The sequence below is a fragment of the Phyllosticta citriasiana genome (assembly GCF_038021145.1).
Source record: "Phyllosticta citriasiana strain CBS 120426 chromosome Unknown IWZ02scaffold_10, whole genome shotgun sequence".
Taxonomy (NCBI): Eukaryota; Fungi; Ascomycota; class Dothideomycetes; order Botryosphaeriales; family Phyllostictaceae; genus Phyllosticta; species Phyllosticta citriasiana.
In genome coordinates this window covers 1,136,977-1,153,733 of record NW_027117287.1, presented here as the reverse complement: position 1 = coordinate 1,153,733, position 16,757 = coordinate 1,136,977, and the positions used below count along the sequence as shown (strand labels likewise).

The window sequence follows — 16,757 nt, the reverse complement described above, 5'->3', positions numbered from 1 at the left end:
CGCCATTTGACGGAAAGGACATTACATTACAAAAAAATCTACCTGCCTCTGCTGAGGCCACAAAAAAAAGTCCAAAAGGGTATGTCAGCCTCAGGCGCTCATTGACGAAAAGTCCTAGGTCAGAGCTTTGTCCCTCTGGCCGTCGTCCAAAAACCATATCAAACGAAACTAAGAAACCACAGGAACCACTTCCTCTTTGCAACTCTTTCTATCCAATTAAAATGTTTGCAAAGCCTTTGTATGTTGCCTTGTCACCCAACAAATTGACCAGCTCATCACAGAGCTCTTCCCACCGGTGCGCCACGTTTGCTATTCTTCGGCGAGAGCCTTGGCGGCATCATGCCTGGTGAAGGAGCTCTTGTAGTTTTCGACAGTCTTGATCCCGTGGCAATTTCTGCTTTGCCCGACAGGTCCAGCCTTTTGTCAAGGTTGGCTTGACTCTGGTTGAAGTACGCCTCGAAGAATTCGCTGAGGTGAGAGCCGTCGGGGCTTCCAACAGGGAGGGACGTCTCGAGAGTGCTAGTGCCAAAGCTGTAGCGACGACTCTGGGCGCTAGTGCTACGCGACGAACTCTCGTCCGTCATCGTCGTCGTGTGACCTTGGAAAGGGAAACCGCGGTCAATGGTGCTGTCGGACAGGTTGCGCGAGTGCCGGGGAGAAGAGCTACTTTTTTCGCTTCCGGAGCTGTAAAGCGACTGTCTTGCCATGTAGACGTTTGTTGGGAATGTGTAGTTGGGGACTTGAGGGTTGGAGGGCTGTGTCTTGACTTCCGACTCTGTCAACTGACTTTAGCGACCTTGGCAAATCTTGAGTGACTCGAGAAGCTACTCACGAGTTGAGTACTTCTGCGAACCAGCCGGCGACAGGGATCGAGACTCGTCTTGCGAACGCTGGGGAACATAGTGGGACATGATTTTCGACGGCGAAGGAGGCCAGTTGGTGGGAGACGCGGGGTCCGACATGCTGCTTCCACCAACGGTAAAGTCGACCGAAACAGCCATCGACTTCGTATTCGAGTCTGATTCGGATCGAAATGGCGCCATTCGTGGTACCCGTTCCACGACCGGCTGGTTCGTAGGATCGTGCATCTTGCGGACCGGAGCCAGGAGATCAGGAGACACTCTGGGGATCGAAGTCTGCTGTCCATTGCGGTTTGTCGAGGGATGAAATGCGCTCCTGGGAGCGGCCGGTGATGGGGGCACGTCCATACTCATGTCGACTCCGCCATGGTTCTTCCTGCCATTGAACTCCGCCTCGGACGGCTGCAACTTGAGCGACGAGGACTTGTTCCGCAGAATTGGAGGCAGGCTCTTGGTTGAATCATTTGTCTTGACCCGAGGCAGCTGCGTCACGCTGGCTGCGGGAGAAATGAGCTTCGGCGTAGAGCTGGTACCGATCAGGGTGTTACCGCTGATGGACGTATTACGCGAAGTACATGTCGACGTTGGGCGGGACTGGGACACGCCCCCAAAATAACCTGCCTCAAGTGCGCGGACGCCGAACAAGTCTCCCTCATCCTTGGACCTTTGGGCGAATGCGAGACGGGGGTTGTCGAGACGGCTATTTTCAGCCTTTTCAATCGACATCTTCTCCAACCTAGTCTCATCATTAGCCGGGCACGACTTGAACATAAAAGCAAGTCGACTTACCTTGATCGAGTGTACAACATCTTGATGGCACCGACGATCAGGGTCGCTGCAATCAAAAGACCAAAGATAAAGCTATGTAATTGGTTTAGCTCGGTCAAAGGCAGCGAAGAAGGGAAGGCTGTTACCAATATTTCCATGCTAGGCCAAGGCTATCCCACCAAGACATGATGAATGAATTTTCCGTCAAGTGTACCGAAGAAGGGAACAAAAACAACCTGGATTGCTGAATCAAGCGAGTGACAGTATCCAAGGAAACGAAGGGACCGGAAAGAACAGAATCGAAAAGAGTGGCAGCAACGGCAGAGACGAGACGCTCTGCGCGTGCGATCAGGAATATGGAGCAGGGAGAGGAGAGAAAGGACTCGGAAACTCGGCTCCAAGCGTCAGGCCGGTGGGTGCGCTTTGTAGGAGAGTGACTCGAGGGGCAGCGGGCGCAAGTCCCCACGATGGCTTGAAGATAAACCGACTAATCGTCTCAAATGACCGTGGTCTAAGCTGAAACGGCTTTTAGGTCCCAGTCCGCTGCAACAAAAAGATGTCGCCAGCAGAGGCACAGGAGAGTCGAAAGATTGACAGCGAGGACTGGTAGGTGGCTCGTTGTGAAGTCTGGAGAGACGGACAGTGCCGCGTGGAAGGAGAAGAGGGCAGTTGAGTAAAGCCAAGATGGCCAAGATGTATTCAGTGGCCTTGACGGGAAAGAACGTGTTTTGCGACTCGCGTGTCCTCGTCGATGGTGGCGGAGACGAGCAGAAGTCGTCTTGCCAGATATGGCTGCCAAGGATGACGCGCGCCGTTCCGAGCTTTCAGGGAGGAAGACATGAAGGCTCACTGTGGACGTTTGGCAGCCGTAAATGGGTCAGACCTAGTAGCGGTCGAGGGCATTTCGGCATCTTAGCTCCATCGAAGTCTGGGGGATGTTGTTTGTGGACATTTGGAAGAAGTCTGGTTGTGGCTTGAAGGATTCGGATTTTGCCCTGCCTCATCCCAGAGGTCGACTAGATGGGAATATGACGGCTCTGGGCATGATGTCGGAAGGCCGATCGATGCGGAAAGCCTGGTAGTTCCAAGGCATGGCCATCATGATGGGCTGTGGAAAGCTCGAAGGGACGGGATTGAATGAATGTTTGGAGTTGGCAGCAAGGGGCGTCGGGGAGGGTCGTTTGCTTGGTGGGAGGACAGGAACAGGTCTAGCGTCAGGGCCTGAGTCCAAAATAGAGCTTCGGCCAGACCTTGACACTCAAACGCCCTCGACGCTACGGCTGCTCTTCAACTCCCAAAAAGGGTCGACCTGGGGCCTAAGCAGGGGAACATCATCTACACTTACCCCTTCAGCAATCCAATGTGGTTGCCAAAGATAAAAGCTGAACTTCGCAGGCCTCGTTGATGTCGGTGGGCAAATGGTGTAGGCCGACCAGTTATTGCCCCCGCGCCACCTTCACAGCCTTCGCAACAAACACCATAACAAAACATCCTGAAGCGGGCCATACTGCACCGCTAGACTTGTACTCACCAACCAGCCCTACCTGCCTCGAGCCCGCGCCCGGCCCGTTCGAGGTGGCGCCGCCTTCTGTTGAACCGCCGTGGCCATCTCATGAGAATTCTCGTTGCATGCGCAACTGTAGCAAGCCGCGCGTTTCTCGTCTTCTCCTGCATCCCGCGTTGCACTGGCTGAACTTTGAATTGCGACTTTCCACGGTGCGAGGTCGAGTTGCATCGGTTCATCTCCCGTTTGCCAGATCGAGAAGACGCCTGGCAGGAATCATCACGAAATGCTCGGATCGGGATCCGCTAATGGGACAAAACCGTGGAACCGACTCCAAAAAGCTCAAAAGTCCCTTGCATCGCTCGGAATGCCATGACAGCGACGCAGCGGTGCGCCCTGCCCAGCTTGGCCACCGTCGAACCTCATCCTGGGTCACCGTCTTTCGATATTTGCTGACGTTGAAGCCCTTGTCCTCAGGTTGTTCGGGAGTTCCATTGGACTGGATCTTTAGTAGGTAAAATGTCGTCACCAAGCTCCATCAGAATTACACCGAAGCACTGAATCACGAATTCACGATAATGCCTTGTTCAAGACGGCTTCCCACGCAAATGACAGGGCTAAATATTTTTGGAGCTTCTGCCAAGCGCCCAGCATGATTTGCATGACAAGACGTGTGATTTTCAGGCACCCGGCCTTCTGGCTTCGCAAGGCTGTTCAAGCTGGGAAAAGTTCTGCCTTGGAGGTCTTCCACGGGCTTTGCTGAGTTTTGGATCTCACCAAACCGTCGTTCGACTTTTGACCGTATTGCTTGGTCAGATTCTTGGAAAGAACCAATTTTTTTCGTCTGGGCAAAGCTGGGCAAACACTACATGAACATGTCTACCAACTCGAAGCCTGCATGCGGCTTGGCATCACCAAAGATTTCTGCCTCCGGAAAGTTTCACACCTGTGCGACGTGGCTAATCCAAAAGGAATTACGATTACTCCAACCTGCCAGACCCACAAGGAGCGTACGCTGGAAAATCGGGACGCACAGCGCCAAACTTCCACATTGAGATTACGTTGCTGGAGACGACACGAAAACTTCCTTTGCTTTTCACAGTCAAATGTTAACGCTGCGCGTTGCAAATCTGTGGGGCTTTGGGTTGGTCATTCTCTGCAACTTGGCCTCCATTAGAACAGTCTTCTCCGCAGCTGACGACAGAGGCAAGCGATGAGCGGCATCATGTGGATTATTGCAGCCGGGGAAAAAGGGTGCCGACGGGCCATTTGGACAGCGCGCAGCACCGGCTCCACCATACCGCACGGGTTCGGCTGCTCTTTGGGTTGCTGCTCGGCCGACGGCTGCGCCCGTGGTGGTGTGTGGTTGGCAGCCTCTCTGGCATAGCCGAATGTACAAGCGAGTGGCTTGACGCAATGAGCCTCACGGCTATAATGGCCCAGTAGCCGTCCCCCCAGCATGTCTGCAAGCTCAGCCAGCCATTGATTGATTGTATTTCTCACATCACCACGACTGACAAGCTTTTGTAGATCAAACGGTCTTTGATACTCATTCAAGCAGTCAAGCTTACAGTCTACGCCCCTTCTTTGCATCCCATAATACCGCCACGAGTGTCAACAAATGCGAGTTATCCTCAACCATGCCACCGGAGAATTTGAGGGGCCGCTTGAAGACAGCGGTCGACGTCGGACCCATGAAGGCGTGGAGAATTCCTTCAATCCCATCGACATGTGCATTGGGGCCACGAAAAGCCACCAGCTGCATCTGTATCCAATTACTTGGGAAAATAGGCTACGGTCAACCTAGATCCGGTCTGCCCTATGCACGCTGCAACTTAGTTTGGTCTTCGAGCACACGCTTGCGCTGAGTTACTACTCGCATAACTCTTGGAAAGACCCTCTTTTGGCAAAGATGTACAACCTCAAAAAAAAACGACCCGAACATGCACCTGACGTGATCGCTCTCTTCGTTTTCAGCCTGCGGAGCCGGCGAAGTGAGCCGCAGCTACATCCTTCAGGCTGCAGCATATGATTAGAACACTGATGGCTTTCTAGATTTTATAAATACTCGAAGAGTTGCAGTAGTGCTCTCATGTTCTGTTTCAAGCGCTGGTCGGAGTCTTGACTTTCATTCTACTTATTTGCCCGGCACTCTACAGTCTTTCAACAGTCACATTCTGTCTGATCAGAAACCTCATTGGGCTATTCATCATGCATTTTCCCCGTCTTTTGGAAGTGGCCATCGTATGTGCCGGAATATCACACTCTTCGCCAACAAGAAGATTCAATGCCTTCAACACTTCGACCATTTCAGTGGCAGACTTTGCCTCCAACGCTCTGAACGTTGCCAAATCCAGCATCCTGTCAACCGGAGAATGCACACCGGAGAAGCTTGTTGTTCGCAAGGAATGGTAAGTCTAACTTACAGCCCAACCTCCCCCCTAGGAAAAAATATTTGTCGAAGATGGGGCTAATACACATCAGGGGCGCTCTTTCGCCTGAACAACGCATCGATTACACCAACGCAGTTCTTTGCCTGCAAAGCAAAAAAGCAAAGACACCTTCGGACCTCGTTCCAGGCGCCAAGTCACGCTTCGATGACTTTATTTCGACACACATAAACCACACTTATACGAGCCATTACACGGTAAGAACCGAAATTCCCGCCTGGCAGCAGCACTGCATAATCTGACCACCCATCAACTAGGCCTCGTTCCTCCTCTGGCATCGCTGGTTCATCTGGGAGTACGAAAAGGCGCTCCGTGACGAGTGCGGATACAAGGGTTACCAACCGTACGTACAACCTCTGTAACTCCAGACCTGCTTAACCAGGCGCCTGGCGCGTCTGACACTCGCTACTGCTCGTGCTCTTAAATTCTCCCCTGTGCCGCTGCAGCACCAGCACTATACTGTCGCGCGCATTTACTCAATCATCTAGTGTCCGATTACACCCTCAACGCTAACAACACCGCCTTGACAGATACTGGGACTGGGCCAAGACAGCCGAGACCGGCCTTGCTGTCTCGCCGCTCTTCGACGGCAGCGCGACATCGCTCAGCGGCAACGGCGAGTACATCCCCTCGAATGGCACGCACGTCGACATCAATGGGATCGACCTGCCCGACGGCACGGGGGGCGGGTGCGTCACGTCAGGACCGTTCAAAAACTACACGGTCAACCTGGGACCCGTGGCGCTGACGCTGCGGTCTTCGAATGAAAACGGCACAAGCATCGGCAGCACGGCGACGCAGTGGGATTGGAATCCGCGCTGCTTCAAGCGCGACCTCACCGACTACAGCGTGCAGCGGTTTTCGAACGAGACGAGCGTGCGCCGGCTCATTGCCGAGAGCAAGGACATGGAGCAGTTTGAGATGACGATGCAGGGTTACCCGGGGTCGGGCGAGTTGGGCGTCCATGGCGGTGGGCACTATGCGCTTGGTAAGCCTTGTTTTTGTTTCTCTCTCAAAAGTTTTCTGCGCTTGTCTTTTTCTGCCGCTTCTTCTATTGCCGCGCCGCCGCCGCCGCCGCAGCCCGTGCAGGTCCTAGGTACTTGGCTGTCTTGCAGTGGCGCGGCGCAGCGGGGGCCGCGGCAGAGAACGACGGTGAAATGGGGTTGGGGATGAGAAACACAGCATGCTGCCAAAAAGGCAGGCAAGCAAGCAAGCACGCACGCAGACTGCGCGGCACTGCGTCAAAGTCGTGTACCCAAAAGACCCAAACCAGTCCACGGGGACATGACATTGCATCTGCAGTGTCACTTGCTGGCAGCTCCGCATGACCATCGCCATCTCACCTCTCTCTCGCTTTCATGAAAGTCTGCAAACGCATTTCCTCATCATCATCATCATCACTCTTGCCTCTCCCTCCCTCCACCAAATCCCACCCACCCCACATCCCCAACCCTCCATTCCTCCTCCAACTAACACAACAACCCTCCAAACAGGAGGCGATCCCGGTCGTGACTTCTTCGTCTCCCCCGGCGACCCAGCCTTCTACCTGCACCACGCGCAGATCGACCGGACGTGGTGGATCTGGCAGCAGCAGGCGCCGTCGACGCGCTGCGCCGGCGCCTCGGCCATCTGGGGCACGCGCACCTTCCTCAACGAGCCGCCCAGCCCAAACGCCACCTACGACGACCCCATGGACTTGGACTGGGCGGGTGCGCGCTACGGCGAGGTCAGGAGGCTGAGGGATGTTATGAGTACGGTTGAGGGTGGCTTTTGCTATGTGTATGAGTGAGTGAATGAGTGAGTGGGTGGGGACGGAGCGAGAGAGGAAATCTGAAAGTTTGGATTGTCGGTTAGCTGGCTAGGTTTCTCTTTTCCACTTGTTTTTGCCGTTCATCTTACTTAATACTTCTAGCACTAGGCGCCGGTGAGGCGTGGCGTAGCATTGGAATAGGCAAGGCATGGCAAGGCAAAGCATGGGTATGGCACGGCTTGGGCGGCGCATCCAACTACTGTCGTTGTAGAGAAAACAGAAATTGTGTATGATTGATTGCATCGACAATCAATTCTCTTTGTGCTCTCCTTGCTTTCTGTGTATTGGTATCCAGGTCTATGTTTAACGGGTATAACAGTGTATCTACGAGATGGCCTGTTGGCATGCATGCCTGCCTACTCCCTCTAACTCCCATATCAATATCCTCATCCGATCCGATTGCATCCCATCCATCCCATCCGGTATGCCCATGCACACGCTCCTGGCTATGCAGAGGAGGAAAGGAAAAAAGAAAAAGGGGTCATGCCAGGTGCCAGCCAGCCATGCCAACCAACCAACCCGAATCGGCGGGCAAGGAAACGAATGGAATGAAGACAGAGAGACAAACAAATGGTATAGTGCAGTTCTGCAAAAGAGCCCCTTTCAATAATGCCCGGCCGTTCCCCCAAACCCCCAACGTCCAACCGTGATGCCACACACCCGTCGTGTCTCCCTTTTTTCACGCTGCCGACTGCTTGCATCCAGTTGTCATCGGAGTCGTGGATTTGCTGCCTTTTCTTTTGTATCCGAGATGCGCAGCCGTAGATATGCAACCAACCCGCTAATAAATCGACCAATCTATCATGGCCTATGGAAATGCCGCACGCATCGGCAGGGGAATTCGTCAAGCCGTCAAGTATGTACGCATTCGATCCGAGACCGTGGAGGAAAATCTGTTTACCCAATGATAATGCAAGCGTGATGCCAGTATGCGTCCGTAGGCAAGGGAGCCAATCTCCTAGCAAGTGGTGAAAACCTACTTCCGTCGTCGTGAACTCGCCAAAAAGTCGTCTAGCCGACTCCGATCCTTTGTTTGGATGTAGTACTTGCCGCCCTCATTCGTCCAGCTGACGCTGTCGCTAAAGTATTCCCGTTCCACACTACGAAACAGGTTGACGCGGTCGTTGATGTTGAAGCTCTTGATCTCATGATCCGGATCAACAAACGGCTTCAGACTCACAATCTTTGCGCCCTCTTTGAGGTCCAGGAAGCGGTCGAGCAGCGCGCCATTGAGCTTGGGCGAAAAAGCCTTGTTGTTGACGATGATGACGTCGGCGCGGTTCAACACTTGGCCAATTTCCGCGTTGTCAAGAAAATCGTCGGCGAGGAGGTGAATCTTGCCAATCGAAATGTTCCATAGCCGCGCTCTCTGCGCAATTTCGCGCTTTTGCAGTGCCGCACAATGACTGGGGTTGGGCATGCTTTCAATACCCCACGACTCGCAGCCCACTTCCAGAGCCGCTTGGAGCGCCACGTTACCAACGCCCGAGCCAAGGTCAACAAACACTTGGTCCGACTTGAGACGTGTTTCTTGGAAAATACGATGAACGAAGCGCGGAAGCAGCTCCCCGTAGACGTTGTTGGAACCTGCTTCGTAGCGGCGCAAGGACGAGACGCGCGGCGAGACCGTACGGGCGTATGTCTGGGACAGGATGTATTCCGTAAGAGGCAGGGGCATGGACTGCATTTCGTCTATGGCCTTGTTTGTTTTTCCAGATGTCAAGGCATCGTAGACGAGTCTGTTGAATTCTTCTAACACGTCTTTGAATGAGGTGAAAGACTGCTGTTGGATCGCTCGCTTGAGGCGGCGCGGAAAGCCAGTGCCATCGTCGAGCAGTTCTTCAGCTTCATGAGGAAAGTAGTATTTGCAAATGGTTTCGACCGATTGAATAATATCTTCGAGAGGCTTGTAGCCCTCATTGTCGCGGGGATAGACGAGAGAAAACCTGCCGAAAAATTAGCATCGGACACGCGTGCTCAGCGACCTTAGGCGTACCGTTCACGCTGCGCCCTGCTCGGGTACTGCAGCTCCACAATTGGTATCTCGTCCAAGCCTTCAAAGGCAGGCTTGAAATCCTTCTTCAGATCAAAGCCCGAAACATCTTTGTCTTTCCAATCCTCGCGGGTCACCAGATCAGCGCCGTGTAGAAACCTGAGCGCCATAGGAGCGTCATCTCCGCTGTCTTTCAGCCGTATCCGTCTCATGACATCGGGCTCGAGACTATCGCTACCCCGGACTCGTTTGCGCGGCGTCAGGCGCTCATCCTCGCTCCCTTCGCTGCTGTCTCCCCAGCTCATTGGCGTTGCAGGCGTGGGTGCTTTGCGCTTCGTAAGAGTCCACCTTTTGCCATCGGTGGAGAGACTTGCCGCAGGCGCATTCCTTCGGGTGGGCGAGCTAACGGAGCGAGTGGTGTTTGGTGGTAGCCTGCTGGACGGTGCAGGCAGCTTGGGACGCGGTCGCGAGGCAGGCTGAGGTGAGGCGGGCGGGTTGGAGGAGGAGGAGGAGGAACGCTTGACTGGGGCGAGGGTTTTGACAACGCGCGTGGTCGGCTTTTTACTGAAGTCGATGTTCATGGCGGGCTAAACTAGGCTGGTGAAGAAACCCAGAAGCCTGGTTGGCCCAGCTCCTCGCCGGATGCTCGTGTGAGGGCGGGGGAAGGAAGAGCCGAGTTTGTCTTTTTGATTTTCCTGGCAGAAATTATCGGTAAAAGAATGTCTGTGGTGGAACAAACGAGCGAGGAGTGGGAGAGGGGCGGGTTGGCTGAGCGGCGAGAGAGAGAGAGAGAAGTAGTGGTAGAGATGAGAAAAGCGAAGCGCGAGTCGAGTGAGTAAGCACGTCCAGGACTCCAGGTCGACGCGCTCATGGTCGGATCGCCACGCAGCCCTACCGCTCATTCACTCACTCACTCACTCACTCACTCACTCACTCACTCACTTGGCTGTCGGTTGGTCCCTGATTTCCATCCAGTGCCTTGTCAGCCAAACTGCGACATGGATGAAAACATAATTTTGTTCACTTCTGGGAGTTCTGTTCCGTCATGTTTCGGTACTGTCACGTCTGCAACCAAATCTTTACCATTGGGGCTTCATTTTTGCTACTTACACCTCGCCTCGAGCACTCCTCATCTATCAAAAAGCAAACGGAAAAGTCGTCCACGCCTTTGAAACGGCCCTTGACATCCACGAGTCGACCCTACAGCGCTGACCATCTCCGCTCGTGTCAACTTTTTTGTTCAAATGAAACTCAGATGACGTCAAGCACATGTGCAGTCGGGCCTGCACTCACGCCATCACGAACCGGAGAGCCTTCTGCGTTGTGTCGTTGGAGGGGAGAATTGAAAACTGCTCATCTCAGACTAGCTCAAAACCTTTTGGAAATTTTTTTGCTCATCATCGTCAGCTGCGTCGCATTTCCATGCTTAAAGAAGCACTCGACGCCCATCACTGATGGGCATGCCGTGTGCGCACCAATAGTGAAGGTACGTAAAGTTGCTTATTTTTGGAGAAAAAGAGTTGGGAAGAACCCCTCTACTGCTGAGAGCAAACACCGCAGGCTGAAAAGGAAGATGAGAACCGTCGCGAACCAGAAATACACCAATGCTTCGTTCAAATCCATCCCTGCGGTCCGCTTCTCTCGAAATGGTCGTACGTTGGGGTATGTGGGGAGTCTAAGGCTTGTGTGAAGGTCGTCCACCTGCTTTTTAAGAGGCCATGGCGCGGGAGCCGCCCCTGCGGTTGTTCTTCTTGTTAGACGGGACGGTAGACCATCCGTCGTCGTCCTTTGCTTCGGCTGCCGGAGCAGTGTCGGCGCGCCTCCAGGACTGCTCTTGCGGCTTTGCTTCCTTGGGAGCCTCGCTGGGCTTCGAAGCCTTGTCGTCAACAGCGTCGCCGTTGGTCTTCTCCTCGTCACCCTCGTTGTTGTCATCCATGCGTTGCAGGATTTCGTAATTCCGACCAGGAGTGGGGCTGTCGGCACCATTCTCCTTCTCATCTTCCTTTTTGCTACTTTGACCCGATGCAGACCTCTCAGTCTTGGGCGCGGCCGCTTCTTGCTTGCGCTTTTCCTCGCGAGCCTTGTCGTCGGCCTCTTTCTTCTGGCGAATCGCAAGCTGTCTCCTCTCTTCAATCTGCCGTTCCTTGGCAGCAGTGTCGATTGGGCGCGCAGCGCCGAACGGGCTAGCCTTGGAGTCACCCGAAGCGGAAGTGGGGGCAGCGGGGGTCTCAGAAACGGTGCGCTTTTGGAGGTTCAGCTTTGGACGGGTGGCGGGAGCCGCAGGCTTGGCCGCGGGCGAAGATGGGCTGCTGATCTCGGGAGTAGCGGGCTCGGGGGATTTTGCGGCCGAGTCTGGCTTCATCTTTGAGCGCCACGAGTCATCAAGGTCTGCAGCAGTCGGCTGCCTCTCAACAGGCGGCCTACTCTCGGAAAAGTCGCGGCGCGGCCTGGAGTTGGAACGAGCCTCGCCCCAGTTGGGAGACATTTTGCGTTCACGAGGCTCACGAGGCTCGCGAGCCTCACGGGGAGGGCCAGCAGCGGGGGTCACGGGAGACAGAGGTCCCTTGCGCTCCCAGTTGCCAAAGTCGCGGACGCGGCCATCGCCTTCGAATGGACGGCGACCACCACGCTCACTGCCAGCGTCAGACTCGGGGCCGCCGAAGCCACGGTTGAAGCCGCTGCCAGCGCTGCGGCGTTGACCCTCAATGGGCGGAAGCGGGCCCTTGCGGGTCCAATCGTCAAAGACGCGAGACTCGACACGGTCCTTGGCTGTACTACGATTTAGACGACGTCCACTGTGGTGTTTCAAAGGATTTCAAGTAAACTTACGCGGCTCAGCAACGCTGACCTTGATGTTCCTTCCTTGGAATTGGGTACCGCCGAGGGACAGGGCCTTCTTCAAGCCTTCCACAGTTCCAAATTCAACATAGCCAAAGCCTTTGGGCCGGTGGTCAAGCTTGTCCTCAACGATACGAACGTTGGTGACGTCGCATCCATCGAAAAAGTCTTGAATATCGCCCTCCGTCGCATCATAGGACAAGTTTCCGAGGTGGGCGGTGAATGGGGGCTTCGTTGGGAGCGGGAGTTCTTCGCGAACAGCGAAACCGCGGTCGGCAGCACGGTCTTGAGGCGATTAGTAATTGGAGAAGCGTGTTGAATGAGGTATGTCGTACCAACAGCGCCCATGCCGCCTCCAGAGGAACCGAAGGTAGGTCTCGAGCTTCCATAGCCGGTGCTGGGGCCTGTGCGAAATGATGTCAGATGTTGCGCTGCGGGGTTGGCGAGGTAGGAGGGCAAGTCAAGAGTGACGAACCGCCTGGACTTGTTAGCTCTTGTAGGAACCTGCATGTGCATGGTGTCGTGTATACTTACTAGTGACGGGGAGATCTTCCATCTCGTCGGCCCAAGAGCCCAGCGCTGGCGCGACAATGTCAGCTTGGATTTGAGTCCAGGAAGATTCAACGGGTGCCGCATACACTGATCGCCCAGGAAGTCCCCCAGGGACATCTTCTGGGTCTTTTGCTTTGGGGGAGCTGTGAGGAAGGCGATTAGTATCCATTATGATAGCGAGTGTGTGTGGCGAAGAGGCTCGTTCGATGCGCGAAGCGCGGTTGTCGGTAACGGGCGAATTCGGCACAGAGGAAATACGCACCCATGATTGCGGCCGTCAGTCAACGCGCAGAACGAAGAGAGCGCGTTGGCTGTTGTGGGTGTGAGGACTGTGGGCGCCCTCGGAAACGAGACTTCGGTAGGTGGGGGTCTCAATCGGGAATTGTGTCGTTGCGCGAACGGTTGTGTGGATCTTGTAGGCTGAAGTTGAGGGAAAATCGCACTGGAAGTTTACCGTCACGTGAATCCGTCGGCCCGGGTCAAAGCTTCAACGTTCGCATTGTCGCTCCAGCTCTGCCTCTTTGCTACAACGCCTCCTCCTCTTCCCTTGACATCGCACGCCAAAATGGACTCTGAGGCCCGCGCGACCGAGTCCTCGCTCCATCAGGACTGGCAGTCCATCGCCGCCTCGGCCTTCAAAGTGGGACTCTTTACTGGTGAGTTCTCAACAGTTTGTTGCTCTCCTCACGTGTATACGAGTACCTCCACCGCGTTCTCATTTCAGCCGCCTCAACCTTGTCAGCTTCGGTACATGTATGCGCGATGATTTCATGTGTCGCGTCTGATTTGCAGAAAGAGCCTGGGACTTGCATGCGTACACTTGGTTCCATCACGGTGGGCCAAAGGTCGACTTTTACATCCACCCACAACTCTTTCTTTATAAAAAGCTGGCTTTGTGTCAAAGTGCAAAAACACGCTTCAATGGAGCCTTCAATATATGCGCGTGGGATTAATTGGCTATTAGCTGGCTGCATGTCTGCTAGCGGGGCGAGCTTGCAGGCATGTCCATGAAACTTGACCGTCTTCTAACTGTTGGCAGGTGGTGCTGGCGTATTTGTTGGAGGTATCCAAGGAATTCTCTATTCCCAAGTCCCAACGTTGTTCGCCGCCTTTTCCACGTTGCAATGGTTGACAGCAGGAACCACTTACTGGGGTGGGTTCACCAACGACGTGTGTATCATGACCAGCTAACCGAGAGCAGCTGCACGGAACGTCTATCTCAACCGGCATGGGCTTTTAGCCAAGCCTCAAAAAGAACTCTTTGGCCTTGACGTGGATGCAGTCGACACATTCTCAGCCAGTGAGCGAAAGACGGCCAGTGCAATCGGCGGTGCCGTTTCTGGAGCGGTTACTGCTGCTTTAACACGTCAGTCTTCAACCCCCTCTCGAACTTTGATTTCCATCCTTATTGGTATTAGGAGGCAAACGCAACGTTATACCTGGAATGATTGTATTCTCCTTGCTTGGATACACCGGACAGGCCTTCATCAACAGCCGGGAAGGCAAGCATGACGGCAACGAAGTTGCAGATAGCGACCCAGACCAGAAAACATTTTGGCAACGGCTGGCCTCTTCCAAATTCAGCCCTGTCACGATCATATCTGATGCGGAATACGAAAATCTGCTCAACGATAAACTCCTTCGCGTTGAGACAGAGATCGCTTTGATTGATGACCACATTGCGCATCTCAAGCAGATGCAGAGCCCGCATGCAAATGAAGAGAAGGAAAATTGATGTGCGGGACACAAGAGTTACTTGACAAGCTCGCGCTGGGGCGCAGCACGGTCGCCAAAGGAACGTTGAGCATCAACTGGCACGTCCATTCTCAAAGCTTAAAGGCTCAGTCTTGTGCCGTCACTCCGCAAAGGCTGTCCCTAGCCGACAGGCGGTGATGCGGCTGACTGGCAAAGCCTTGACCTGCATGCAGGAAGAAAGCAAATTCAGCCCAATGGCCCGGCGCGGCGGAAACTTGGACGACCACTTCATCCTCCATGGTGCAGGCTGTCTACATGAATGGCGACCAACAAGTGACTTCTATGAACAGCAAGTCTGAGCCACACTGGTCCGTCACATCGGCCGTGGTCAGCAAGTTGATGTGCCACAGAAATTGGTGCTATGTTTGGTTGTTTGGGGATCCGACAGCTCAGACTGGTCGGCTTCGTCCGTGGCTGCGAAAGCTCAGCTTGTTGACGGGACGGGACAGGCGACCTGCGGCTGAAGAGCAGTCGGTGGCTGTTCCTATAATGATAGAATCGGTTCGGCTGGCTGGCGCAACCTGGCAATATGACGCCTTTTACACCTCGAACCTTACAAGCATGGACACGGGATCCCGACACAAGATGTGGCGTCGCAACGCTCGGTGCGAAACAGTGGTCCGATGGAGTCGGGACAATCGACTCTTTCTAACTATCCTTAGAACCAAGACAGGGGAACACTGTCGACGTTGGCGTTCAGCCTCTTCGCCAGCCTTGCCAAGCGCGATTGAATAAAATTGTCCATGGCATAAATGGGTGGTTGGAACGCTGGGAAAGTCCTCGCAGAGCACTGGATGCCTTTCACAGCGTTCCGAGACGGACCAAGAAGCTTCGCTGATAAGCATCTGACGCCAAACGGGTGGCGATGTGCTTGCCGCTCCTCTGCAACGTCACCATGGCGCATGTGCAAGAGCACTTGAATCCAGGAGGAGCGCGCGGGCCACACCTTACTGTGAGGGACACGCTTGAAGGGTCAGCAAGATCAGCAAACGGCGATGTGGAAGTACCTCTGGGCGGGTGGGAAAGCGCAAGAAGAGAGAGGGGAGGGAGACAGCAAGAAGGAGATGGGCTGGTGGTGGTGATGCAACACAGGCCAGCGCAACAGCAGCAGCAGCAGCAGCGGGCGGGAGATGCACATCGGACCGGAGCGCGGAGGTCGGTGCAGAGCGAGTGGCTGAGGTGGGAACCAGTGGCATCCTTGGAGCTTGGCTGGTGGGTGGCTTCCTCTCCCCGCGTCTGCCCGCTCCGCCGGCGTCAGCCCTGCTGGCTCGCCACGGTCCCGGCACGGCTTCCTGCTTCCTTTCAGTTGGCCGTTGAACCTCAACTTCAATGGATCCTCGTCCCGGTCGTCGTCACTCTCTTGTTCGCTCCTCGCCGTGGTCGCATCATCCGTTCGTCCGCTCCATGGCGACTCATTCCATCATCGCCCTCTGCATCACCTCCTATCGGTGAGAGCCTCCTGGACATCGGTTCCCTTCTGAACGCCTTTTGCTGCAGCCCCGACGCAACAAGTCGCTTGTTTCCCATCCTTTGCAGCATGTCGGTCAGATTCCAACAGCCATAGCCCTGGTAATTTTCACCGGTCCTACCAGTCCGGGGGGCTGGACCTGCCCGTCTTGGGCCTAATTCTTCTTTTCTCGGTAGTGAGATCGAGATATATCTGCAAAGCTGCCAAAACCAGGAACAGCCTTTCCCGCTAGCCCGGCTCTCCTCTGGGGTCCGAGCGTCCCTTTTGTGAACAGCTCCTATGCTAGACTGCTTTACCAAGTGTCGAGTGAAGTCCTACGAGACCTTAGCTTGGGTCCGTCGAAGATGACTGCATGAATTCAAAGTGGATCCCTGCGTATGGCATCATCGTCTCTGTGAATTTCCAGCCCCGTTGGGTTCAGCGTCGTCAGCCCCTGTAGGAAGCTTGGACGTGTCGACTCAAATGGGCAATGTTTTCTGAGACGCATCTGACCTGTTGTCCTCTTTTTCCCTCGGAGTTCCAATCATTTCCCCCCTCTTACCTTTCCCTACATGCTCCACGTCCTCCCCACGAGGTGCTCCAATGAACCACCACCACCCCAAGATGGATCGTGGACACTTTTCCATAAACCCTACGTCTCCAACAGACAGCATTGCTGACACTCTTGGATTCAACCGATCGAGCAGAGTCCTTTCTCTGGGATCAAAACACAGCTCTCTCCAGTCAAAGGTGGAGCCATCAGCATCCAAACATGATTCC

The 16,757-nt window shown here is 54.6% G+C and overlaps 6 protein-coding genes across 6 annotated transcripts; 3 read left to right on the top strand and 3 right to left on the bottom strand.

Moving 5' to 3' along the window:
• Positions 1–454: 454 nt before the first annotated feature.
• Positions 455–2,063, bottom strand: IWZ02DRAFT_42946 (uncharacterized protein). The gene is made up of 5 exons (XM_066765992.1): positions 1,775–2,063; positions 1,650–1,721; positions 833–1,596; positions 668–755; positions 455–598 (listed from the first exon to the last, which is right to left on the bottom strand). Exons 1-5 carry the CDS (start codon positions 1,813–1,815, stop codon positions 559–561), a joined length of 1,005 nt encoding a protein of 334 aa, XP_066620951.1. The 5' UTR covers positions 1,816–2,063; the 3' UTR covers positions 455–558.
• Positions 2,064–5,034: 2,971 nt separating this feature from the next.
• Positions 5,035–7,531, top strand: IWZ02DRAFT_42649 (uncharacterized protein). The gene is made up of 5 exons (XM_066765905.1): positions 5,035–5,543; positions 5,617–5,779; positions 5,840–5,925; positions 6,113–6,570; positions 7,076–7,531. The coding sequence occupies exons 1-5, from the start codon at positions 5,344–5,346 to the stop codon at positions 7,369–7,371; spliced, it is 1,203 nt and encodes a 400-aa protein (XP_066620950.1). The 5' UTR covers positions 5,035–5,343; the 3' UTR covers positions 7,372–7,531.
• A 674-nt stretch (positions 7,532–8,205) lies between these two features.
• Positions 8,206–10,198, bottom strand: IWZ02DRAFT_42592 (histone H3 methyltransferase). Its single transcript, XM_066765899.1, has 2 exons — positions 9,389–10,198; positions 8,206–9,338 (listed from the first exon to the last, which is right to left on the bottom strand). Exons 1-2 carry the CDS (start codon positions 9,964–9,966, stop codon positions 8,369–8,371), a joined length of 1,548 nt encoding a protein of 515 aa, XP_066620949.1. The 5' UTR covers positions 9,967–10,198; the 3' UTR covers positions 8,206–8,368.
• An 895-nt stretch (positions 10,199–11,093) lies between these two features.
• Positions 11,094–12,916, bottom strand: IWZ02DRAFT_381304 (uncharacterized protein; the record flags this gene model as incomplete). The annotated part of the gene is made up of 5 exons (XM_066765159.1): positions 11,094–12,154; positions 12,215–12,508; positions 12,559–12,654; positions 12,758–12,802; positions 12,862–12,916. Coding segments are annotated over 5 exons (1,551 nt in total), but the record flags the coding sequence as incomplete, so codon positions are not given.
• A 377-nt stretch (positions 12,917–13,293) lies between these two features.
• Positions 13,294–14,953, top strand: IWZ02DRAFT_42702 (uncharacterized protein). Its single transcript, XM_066765911.1, has 4 exons — positions 13,294–13,431; positions 13,815–13,928; positions 13,977–14,141; positions 14,194–14,953. The coding sequence occupies exons 1-4, from the start codon at positions 13,341–13,343 to the stop codon at positions 14,508–14,510; spliced, it is 687 nt and encodes a 228-aa protein (XP_066620947.1). The 5' UTR covers positions 13,294–13,340; the 3' UTR covers positions 14,511–14,953.
• Positions 14,941–16,337, top strand: IWZ02DRAFT_42571 (uncharacterized protein). Its single transcript, XM_066765897.1, has one exon. The coding sequence runs from the start codon at positions 15,396–15,398 to the stop codon at positions 16,092–16,094; it is 699 nt and encodes a 232-aa protein (XP_066620946.1). The 5' UTR covers positions 14,941–15,395; the 3' UTR covers positions 16,095–16,337.
• Positions 16,338–16,757: the final 420 nt, after the last annotated feature.